Consider the following 11,511-nt stretch of genomic DNA (forward strand, 5'->3'; position numbering starts at 1 on the left):
GAATCAACCATGCTATTTACAGATGAATTGTCAATAGCAACATTATTAGACACTACATGTAGAGAACAAGCAATAGAAGAATAAGAATTGACATTAACAGATTCAACAAGAGAAGTGACATGTTGGAACAACTTGTAAAGTCCATTGTCCAGTCTATCAAGCACCACTGGCTTCCTCACTGAAGGGCCCTGGAAAGTGCAAGCAGACTTGGTAAACTGTACAACATCATCACAATAAGACAAAAGCTTGTGAACATATATGAGATTATGTTTAAAACTAGGGATGTAAGGAACATTATGAAGAATTAAATCAGAAAATAAAGCTAAAGAACCAACATTGGTAACCTTTACTTTATACCCATTTGGAAGAGACACAAGATAAGGAATAAGAAGAGTGATTATATCAAAAAGTAAACTCCTGATGGAAGTCATTTGATCAGTAGCTCCAAAATCTATTATCCAAACAATTCCATTCATACTAGACAACATACAAGCTCCATAAGAAACACACTCATAAGGCATAAGCTTACCAGCAAAGTTAGCAAAAGCCAAGAGAGGTGGAAAATGTGGGGAAGGAGAGATTTGGGATTATTGTAATTAGATCATCACTTGAGAGTATTGATCCTTGGTAAGACCAGGTATCACAAAGGACTACTTATTCTCAATAGGACCATCAGAACCACAAGGCACAGAAGAGCCACCATAAGATTCAAGCTCAACATGTGCAGTAGTTCTGTGAGGGGGAGGTCCTTTGTTGAACTTGAAATTGGGAGGATATCCATGTAATTTATAGAATTTGTCTATAGAATGCCTAGGTTTCTTGCAATATTTGCAGATGAGAGAAGACTTGGGAGCCTCAAAAGAAACCTTGGAAGGAAATGATGGCTTAGAAGTCCCAACATTGAATGAAGCAGACTGTGGAAAATTGGGAGGCAGAAGACACCTGCCTATGCTTCTCATCATATAATAAGATGTTGTACACATTTCCAACAGAGGAAAGTGGTTTCTTCATTAAAATGTTGTTGCGAGTTTGCATGTAGGTATCATTCATACCCATAAGGAACTGATAAACCTTCTGCTCTTCATCTTCAACAGCCTTACCCTCACAATTACAAACTCTAACCTTATAAGAAGCTATTTCATCTCAGAGTTATTTGATTTTATTAAAGTAAGAAGCTATGTCTAAAGACCCTTGAGAGATATGTGCTAATTCTTTCTTTAGCTCAAAAACTCTGGCCCCATCAGCCTTACTGTATCTCTCCTCCAATTCACACCAAATATCTTTAGCATATTCAGAGTATTCTACGCTATGAGATATTTCTTTTGACAAGGAATTAACCCACCATGACACTACAAGATCATTACACCGTTGCCATTGACTTGACAGAGGAAATCCTGGAAGTGGCTTTGTAGAGGTGCCATTGATAAAATCAAGTTTATTATGAATGGAGAGAGCAACCAAGATGTTTCTCCCTTCAGCTGCCATAGCAGCTTCTATCAAATGGACTAGATACCAAAGAGGTTCCCAGCACATCTGATGGATGTACATATAATGGATGACATGGATGTATAAAATCATCTTCGTGAAATATAGTACGAGATGCAGTAGAGGAAGAAGAATGTGTAATTGCAGGATTATCATTCGTCATTGAGAGGAAGTATATCAATAAGAAACAGTCAGCAATTCAACAAACAAATTTATGAAATATGAAGAGAGAACTGGTGTACCCCCTATTTTGCAACCGAAAAGAGAACATCCTTGTTATCGAACTTTCGGCGGCTCAGCTAAACACCGACGAGAAAACCCTAGCTCGAATCAGATGAGCAAATCAGCCAAGTACAGTCAAATATCCAGAGAAATAGTAAAATCCAGCAGAGACGGACGATAATGAGAAGAAATCATCTAACAAAAACCAAACAAAACCATAATCTAGTGCGAATGCAGTCCAAACGAAAAAAAACTCGATGAAAACTGAAGAGGTTAACATCGATCAGAAGCTAATGATACGATCTACCAGAATCTATGCTCTAATACCATGTAAATTATCGAAATTTATAGAGAGATTGACAAAATGTAAAGTAGGGTTCATAGGTTGAGAAAAGGTTCGGGAGAAAGCAGATCTTTTCTACATTGAGAAATGTCAATCTGGTTACAAAAATGAGGGACTCCTCTTATGAATAATGGGCCTGACCCGGTGGCCTAACTAATACAAAACAATGGACTCAATATAAACATGGAGCTAAGTTATAAGAATAGCCCAAATAGTTCAGCCTTTATCTAATATTCTAACAAGTATACAAAAGAATGTCATAAATATTGCATTAAACATTTGAGATCATGGGAAGATTATGAAAGTGTGAGAGTTACAACTATAATGGTGAGAAATAATGGAGGTTCTCTACATAATGGAGAAGAGTAGTGAGAGTTATATTTGATTAGTGGACATCCATATAAATATATATTTTATAACAAGTTGTAGATAATGTAATGTGTACAACGTTGTCGGCAACCGTGTGGTCAATTGAATGAAATTACAACGTCCACATTTCGTCTCATTTTGATAAATATCTAAAGTAATTCCACTATAAATGCAGACGCATCATTAACAAATTCATCCACCAATCCAACGATTAAAGGAAAAGGGACGAATAGAAAATCAGTTTTTGTGCAATTAAACAATAGAAATGGCAAGAGCCAACTACAAAGTATCAGCCGTTATTTTCAGCTTTGTTCTTGCTGTTCCTTCTCTCCGTTTACGTGGCAGAAATTAGAATACTTTTAGGTAAGTATCAAACCTAAATATATTACCTTGCTAGTATTAATTATGCCCAAAAAGACCCATGTCCCTAATTATAAAAAGTAAATTTTATTAAATAATATATTATTTTCTTGATGGGTGCAGCTGAAACTGGAACAAATTCTATTCTAGTGTGCAGTAAGATTTATGGTGCAAATATTGGAGACACATGCTTCGACATTATGGGAATTTTCAGTGTGCTTCGACATTATGGGAAATTTCAGTGTGACCCCCGAGGTTTTTACTGCTTTCAACCCTAACCTCAATTGTGACAAAATGTTCATTGGTGAATAGATATGCCTTGATGGTTCCTCCATCTAAAGTATAAAGCAAGGGATTATTAAGCTCAAGAAATAAATACTCACAATTAAATCAGCACTGTCTGATTTGCGAATAAAGAGTAAAGCTAATGTATGATTAAAAAAGCAATTTAATCTAGCTTTTTTGTATTGTTTCGGTTTTTTTTTTCATATTCCAGCTTCTTTCTTCAAAAATTTATATAATTAATTCATGTTCTAAGCTGATTTTTTAGCGTACTTCATAATTGATCTTTATATATAACTTGCACAAGACGATCAAATTCTATCTATAATCTACGTATTCCCTCTATTGAGCAGCATTTTGGTATATTACCCAGCTATTACTACTAGCATGTCATTCTTAATTAAATTAACTTGATGGACTGAGTTAGAACCATTTGGAAACAAAATACCAAATCAAATTGATTTTTTTTATTTGATTTGGTAATTTGTTTCCGATTCCTAAACGTTTCGTAGTTTCACCGCTCCCTTCGCAAAGTTAATTTAGACAACGATAAAAACTAAGAATTAATAAAGGTTGTGCAATCAGCAATCAAAATGAAGTAATGATACATGGGATATGTGTGAATGCATGAAACCATTTTTCGATATAAAATTGAACACAACACCTTGTGGTAAAATTGTACATTACTTTCTTTTGACACTTAAAGTCAAGAAGGCAAGTTAGTAATTCACAAGGTATCATAGAAAAAATTGTTTTGTCTTATTAAAGTGAAGAATGTAAGTTATTAAATATCATATGTATCATTGAAAAAACATATGATTTTCTTCCTTCAATCAGATTATAAACAATCAACAGACATAAATGTCAATAATCTATACTTCAATAATATAATTCGCAAAATAGTCTATGTATGATTTATAATAATAACAACAACTACGCGTCATTTCCAAGCAATTTGAGGTCGGCGATATAAAATCTTTATTCTTTTCATTCAGCTTAACTTATATCATCATTAGTACTAAAATAAATTATAAGTGCAAGTAAAAATTATTATTAGTAGTAGCAAATAATAATAATAATAATAATAATAATAATAATAATAATAATAATAATAATAATAATAATAATAATAATAATAATAATAATAATAATAATAGGAGTTCTCTACCAAGTCTAAAACCTATTCTCAATTAGTAGGCATCACCGATATAGATTTTTCTCTTCCATTGTACTTTATTTTTAGCTAAATCTACGGTGCTTACAATGATTTATAGATCTTTCGAAACAACTTCCTTCCATGTAACTTAAGGGTGTTTTTTTTTTACTAAGGGAAGTCATTTTCTTTAAAAAATAAAATAAATTACTTACAGGTGTTTTTGGTATGGGATCGAAGTAAGTTTCTAAGAAAATAGTTAAGAATATTTTTGGTACAATGGAAGTCATTTTTAGTGTTTGATTACTAGAAAATATGTTCATACGTAAAATGACTTTCCTCACATTTTCCTTCGAAGTTCAAACTATCTTAGTTTTTAATGCCACTTGCTCAAAATAAAACCAAGATATTATCATCCATCTTTAATACTCAAAAATTTCATAAAAAACTATTTGATTTGATAATATTACTACTAAACTTTAATATAATAGTACATTTTCACTCATCGACCAAATACTAGCCGTGTAATTTATCTTTTATTTTTCAATAATTATAATATGCAGTAAGATTTATGGTGCAAATATTGGAGACACATGCTTCAGCATTATGCAAAATTTTAGTGTGACCCCCGAGGCTTTTACTACTTTGAATCCCAATCTCAATTGTGACAAAGGGGGTGTTTGGTATAACGGAAAATATTTTCCACGGAAAATGTTTTCCAAGAAAATATTTTCTTGGAAAACAAGTAGTAATCTTATTCATTTTCGGTGTTTGGTACACAAATTAAGAAAAATAACTTCTCAGGAGAATTTATAAATAATTTAGATACAATAAATATGAAGCCATAAGCTTTCGAACCAACAACCTTCTGAACCCTTAAAACCCAAAGATAAAAAAACTAAAACTGAGAATGTGATGATCCAAAGGGTCATCTTATGTTTTAGAACTCAATTCCGCATTTCGAGGCCTTAAAACCTCGTTTTATCTCTTCTCGATTTGCGTACGCAGTCCGGGCGTAATTCTGGAAAGCATTTATGTGGAAAATTTATAAAATAATAATTTTTGACGTAAAAAGTTGATTTTAGTTGACTTCGGTCAATGTTTTGAGTAAACGGATCCAGACCCGTGTTCTGATGGTCCCGATGGGTCTGTAGTAAAATATGAGACTTGGGCGTATGCCCAGAATCAAATTCCGAGGTCCATAGCCCAAGAAATAAATCTTTGATGAAAATTATAAGACTGAAATTATAATGGTTTAAAGAATTTTGGTAATGTTTGATCTTGTTGGTATCAGGTCTGTATTTTGGTTCCGAAGCCCGGTACAGGTTCGTTGTGATATTTATACCTTATCTATAAAATTTGGTGAGAAACGGAACTGATTTGACGTGATTCGGACCTTCGGTTGAGAAAATAGAAGTTTTAAAACTTTCTTGAAAATTTCATGCAATTTGGTACTAAATTCGTAGTTCTAGGTGTTATTTTGGCGATTTGATCGCATGAACAAGTTTGTATAATGTTTTAAGACTTGTGTGCATATTTGGTTTGGAGCTCCGAGGGCTCGAGTGAATTTCGGATAGGCTACAAAGTGATTTGGACTTAAGAAAATTTGCTGGTATGCTTCAGGTCTGCCGATCTCGCAAATACGAGCCTCGCATTTGCGAAGAATGTTCGCATTTGCAAGCATGGTAGGGGACTGGGTAGTTTGCATTTGCGAAGAAAAGGTCCGCATTTGCGAATGAAACTACGCATTTACGATAGCTACAGGAATGCGAGGGAGTTCGCATTTGCGATACTTTTCTAGCATTTACGAGCTTCGCAAATGCAAAGCTCAGGTGGCAAATACGACATCTGCAGCTGATAAGTCTTGGCTTAGACGGGATTTTTCTCATTTTTAAAAGCTTCCAAATACAAGAAACCCTCTAGGCGATTTTTCAAAGATCAATTCTTCCCCAAATCATAGGTAAATGATTCCTAACTTGTTTCTTTTAATCTTTCACTTCATTCTACAAGAATTCAACAAAAAATTTAACGATTTCACGGTGAAAATTGGGGGCTTAGGTAGAATTAGTGATTTTTGTATAATTGAAATTTAGACCTCGATTTGAGGTCGGATTTCGAAACTAATTACATATTCGGGCTCAGGGGTGAATGAGTGAATGAGTTTTGGTCCGAACCTCGAGTTTTGACCAAGCGAGCCCGGGGTCAGTTTTTAATTTTTTGGGGGAACATATTGGAAAACCTATAATTATGTATTGGAATTGATTTTCTTAGCGATAAATGATGTTATTAAGTTAATTATAACTAGATACGAGTGGTTCGGAGGTGGAAACTAAAGGAAAAGCCGTAATTGAGCTTTGAGTTGGTTGTTGGATTAAGGTAATTGTTTGGTCTAACTTTGACTCGAGAGATTAGGGATCCCCGACTTAATTTCTATGTGAAATTCCATGTGTGTGACGCATAGGTGAGGTGACGAGTACCTATGCGCCGCCAATTTATCTGTTTGATTGTTCCCTTCCCATGCTTAATTTATTGTTCCATGCCTTAATTGCTACCTGTCTATTTGATATTTCCATGATTAGTTGCTACTTGTCGGATATAACTTTCATTGTTAAAAGTTTTGGACATTACGTGGTTTCATCATTTCATATTATTGGTTTAAGCTATTTATCAGTGTTTATTAGTATTCTTTGGATTAATCTCGCTGAGTAGTATAGTTCGAGTGAAGTTTCATAATTTTACAGCTTCCCGTTTGTTTTAGTTGAGGTTAAATATTATGGGGAGTTTTGAGCCATATTGTGAAATTTCTGTTCTTATTGTATGATTGGCACTGATATGGTGGGATCGGGTTGCGCACCGTAACAAGAGGAATAAGGGTGATATATTGAGGAGTAACAAGGGTGAATTACTATTGTATGGTGGGATCGAGTTACACGCTGCAACAGAAGGAATAAGAGTGGATTGATAAGGAGTAATAAGGGTGAATGTTCATACTGTTACTGATTATATAGAGGGATCGGGATGCGCGCCGCATCGGTTTATTGTTTATGTATCCTTCTTCTGCTGTGAAGTTACTTTATAATGTTGTGTCTCACTTAAGGATTGGTTATAACTGGTACTGATAAGATATTTGAGTTCCGTATTCATTTTTGTTGCAAGTTACTGTTTCATTTTGTACCGTACTTATTTTTTGCTTCATTATATAATGTATGCAGGATATATTGTAATTGCTTCGCCGTAGCCTCGTCACTACCTCATCGATGTTAGGCTCGACACTTACCAATACATGGGGTCGGTTGTACTGATACTGCACTTTGCACTTTCTGTGTAGATTTCGGAGTAGGCAGTGGCTGATTGAGTGATTGGCTGCAGGTCCACAGTTTGGAGACACAAGGTAGTCCTATTGGCGTCCGCATGCCCTGGCATCCCCTTTTACATTTATGCATTTCTGTTTTTCTTTCTTTTCAAAAAGATGTAATTTCTTTCAGACCAATATTTGTAGTAATTCATAGTATGTTCGTGGATTGTGACACAAGTTTTTGGGTAGTAGTAGTAGTAGTAATAGTTTTGGCAATAGTTTATATATAAAGCAGTGTTTACTTACTTCCGCAGTTATGATCACTTGTTTTAACTTGTTTATTTTTATTCAATAAATTGTAAAGGAAAATGGTTAATAAATCTCTAACATTGGTATCAGACCACTAGGTTGCCTAGGTCTCACAATTTATGGACAAGCTTAGTAGAGTCTGAGGGATCGGTACGAAGATGTCTGTGCTTATCTCCCAGAGGCTACAAATTTAGGAACAATTTCACTTCTATTCATCTCCGTCGTGCGATTTGGTCTCTCAATGGTAATTGACCTCTCTACTCTTGCTCCTTTGCAGATGGCGAGAACACGTACCGCTTCTTCAGCTGAGCAGCAGCTAGAGCCCCCAGTGGCAGCTCCTACGAGGGGCAGATGACGAGGCAGGGGCAGGGCTCAGTCCAGAGCTTGAGCACCAGCACCAACAGCGAAGCCTCAGGTAGAGTTTGATGAGGAGGCTCCAGCCTAGACCGTTCCAGCTGGGCCATCTCAGGTTCCAGAGGGGTTCATCACTACCACAATACTTCAAGATGCTTTGGTCCGTCTAGTGGGCTTTATGGAGAGTGTTGCTCAGGCTGGCACATTTCCTATAGTACCAGCCATCTCTCAGGCAGAGGGAGGAGCCCAGACTCCCGCTACTCACACTCCGGAGCATATTGCTCCCCAGTTTCAGACCCCAGCAACTCAGCCGGTTGGGGTAGTTCTGCCAGGAGTTGCAGCATAGACCGATGATGGATCAGCTATGTCTTCTAAGGCTTTGTGGAGATTGGATAGGTTTACCAAGCTTTTCACCACTCAGTATAGCGGTACACCTTCAGAGGATTCCTAGGACTATCTGGATAGTTGCCACGGGTATTACGGAACATGGGGATAGTGGAGACCAATGAGGTCGACTTTGCTGCCTTTCGTCTATCAGGTTTCGCCAAGAAATGGTGGAGGGATTTTTGTTTGGCCAGATCAGCTGGGTCTCCATCTTTTACTTGGGATAAGTTCTCTCAGCTATTTCTGGAGAAGTATCTTCCTATCATTCAAATAGAGGACTACCGGATGTAGTTCGAGCGCCTTCAACAAGGTTCTATGACTGTCACTCAGTACGAGACTAGATTTGTTGATTTGGCCCGTCATGCTCTTCTTATACTTCCTACAGAGAGAGAGAGAGAGATAGAGAGAGATAGAGGGTGAGGAGGTTTATTGAGGGACTTGCTCAAACTATCAAATTGCAGATGGCTAAGGAGATATGGAGTGAGATTTCTTTCCATGCAACCAATGTGGCCAGACGAGTTGAGATGGTCCTAGCTCAAGGGAGTGGTCAGGGGTCTGATAAGAGGCCGCATCACTCCGGTGGATTTAGTGGGGCCTCATCTGGTGGTCGAGGTGCTTTTGGTAGGGGCCATCCTCCTAGGCCGTTTCATTCAGTACTTCAGACATCCCATGGAGCTTCAAGGAATCGTAGTCCTTATGTACCTCCTTCAAGGCAGCCAACTTATAGTGAAACACCAGCTCCTATTAGAGCATCTCCTTTTAGAGTTATTATCGCGGTCAGTCGGCCCATCAGGGTCAGTCTCAGTTTCCACAGCCACAATATCAGGATGGATGCTTCGAGTATGGTGAGTATGGGTATATCCGGAGGACCTGTCCAAGATTAGTAGGTGTTCAGCCACAGCAGCAGGGTTCTCGTGCCATGATTCCGGCACTGCCCGCTTATCTAGCTAGAGGTAGGGGCCAGGGAGCCAGAAGTAGAGGTCAGGCCGCTAGAGGTAGAGATTAGGTTGCTAGAGGTGGAGGCCAGCGAGCAGGAGGCCGTCCCAGGGATATGGTTCAAAATGGTGGGGCCCAGCCTCGATGTTACGCTTTCCTAGCCAGGCCTGAGGCTGAGTCATCCGACGCTGTTATCACAGGTAATGTTTCAGTTTGCAGTAGAGATGCTTCAATTCTATTTGATCCAGGGTGTACATATTCCTATGTGTCATCTTATTTTGCTTCATATTTGGTTATGCCTCGTGATTCTTTGAGTGCTCTTGTGTATGTGTCTACATCGGTGAGGGATTCTATTATTGTAGATCGTGTCTATCATTCGTGTGTGGTTATTATTGGCGGTCTCAAGACTAGTGTAGATATCCCACTTCTCGATATGGTTGATTTCGATGTTATTTTGGGGATGGATTGGTTGTCACCTTATCATGCCATATTGGACTATCATGCCAAGATAGTGACTTTAGCCTTGCCAGGGTTGCCTCGATTAAAGTGGAGAGGGACTCCTAGTCATTCTACCAGTAGGGTTACCTCTTATATGAAGGCTATGGTCGAGAAGGGGTGTTTGGGTTATTTGGCTTATGTTCGTGATTCTAGTATGGAGGTTCCTTACATGGATTTTGTACCAATTGTCCGAGAATTTCCTAAGCTATTTCTTGCAGACCTGCCAGGGTTACAACCTGACAGAATATTGACTTCTGTATTGATTTGGTTCCGGGCACTCAACCTATTTTTATTTCGCCATACCGCATGGCCCCGCTAGAGTTGAAAATATTGAAGGAGCAGTTTCAAGATTTGCTTGATAAGAGCTTTATTAGACCAAGTGTCTTGCCTTAGGCTGCGCCGGTATTGTTTGTAAACAAGAAGGATGGGTCGATGAGGATATGTATAGACTATCGGTAGTTGAACAAAGTCACCATCAAGAACAAGTATCCATTGTCGAGGATTGATGACTTATTTGATTAGCTTTAGGATGCCAAGGTGTTTTCAAATATCGATTTGAGGTCTGGCTACCATCAGTTGAGGATTAGGGCATCCGATGTCCCTAAGACAACTTTTCGGACTCGATATGGGTATTATGAGTTTCTAGTGAAGTCATTTTGCTTGGGAAATACCCCAACAACATTTATAGATTTGATGAACCAGGTGTTCAAGCCTTACTTGGATTCCTTTGTGATTATTTTTATTGATGATATCTTGATCTACTCCCGCAGCCGAGAGGAGCATGAGCAGCATCTTCGAATCATTCTTCAAACTCTGAGAGACAAAGGCCAAGGTCAGACGGGTGCTCCATTATTAGACCAAGTGTCTCGCCTTAGGGTGCCCCGTTCAGATGGTCAGACGGGTGTGAAGCGATCTTTCAGAAGCTCAAGACAGCTTTGACTACAACGCCAGTGTTGGTGTTGCCCATGGGTTTAGGGCCCTATACAGTATATTTTGACGCATCACGTATTGGACTTGGTGCGATATTGATGTAGGGTAGCAAGGTTATTGCATATGCTTTGCGGAAGCTAAATATTCACGAGAAGAACTATCTAGTTCATGACTTGGAGCTGACAGCCATTGTTCACGTGCTGAAGATTTGGAGGCACTATCTCTATGGCATGTCGTGTGAGGTGTTCACGGATCATAAGAGTTTGCAGTATTTGTTCAAACAAAAGAATTCATTTTGAGGCAGAGAAGGTGGTTGGAGTTATTGAAAGACTATGATATCCCTATCTTGTATCATCCCGGGAAGGCCAATGTGGTGGCCGATGCTTTGAGTAGAAAGTCAGCTAGTATGGGCAGCCTTGCGTACATTCTAGTCGGTGAGAGACCGTTTGCATTAGATGTTCAGGCATTGGCCAATCAGTTCGTGAGGTTGGATGTTTCTGAGCCCAGTCGTGTTTTAGCTTACAAAGTTGCTCGGTCTTTTTTATTTGAGCGCATCATGGATTGGCAGTGTGATGACCCTCATTTGCTTGT

The 11,511-nt window shown here is 38.2% G+C and overlaps 1 protein-coding gene across 1 annotated transcript; it reads right to left on the minus strand.

Moving 5' to 3' along the window:
* Positions 1–650: 650 nt before the first annotated feature.
* LOC138872986 (uncharacterized) lies at positions 651–1,485 on the minus strand. Its single transcript, XM_070151409.1, has 3 exons — positions 1,251–1,485; positions 943–1,133; positions 651–884 (listed from the first exon to the last, which is right to left on the minus strand). Exons 1-3 carry the CDS (start codon positions 1,483–1,485, stop codon positions 651–653), a joined length of 660 nt encoding a protein of 219 aa, XP_070007510.1.
* Positions 1,486–11,511: the final 10,026 nt, after the last annotated feature.

Source organism: Nicotiana sylvestris, chromosome 7 (genome assembly GCF_000393655.2).
Source record: "Nicotiana sylvestris chromosome 7, ASM39365v2, whole genome shotgun sequence".
Classification (NCBI taxonomy): Eukaryota; Viridiplantae; Streptophyta; class Magnoliopsida; order Solanales; family Solanaceae; genus Nicotiana; species Nicotiana sylvestris.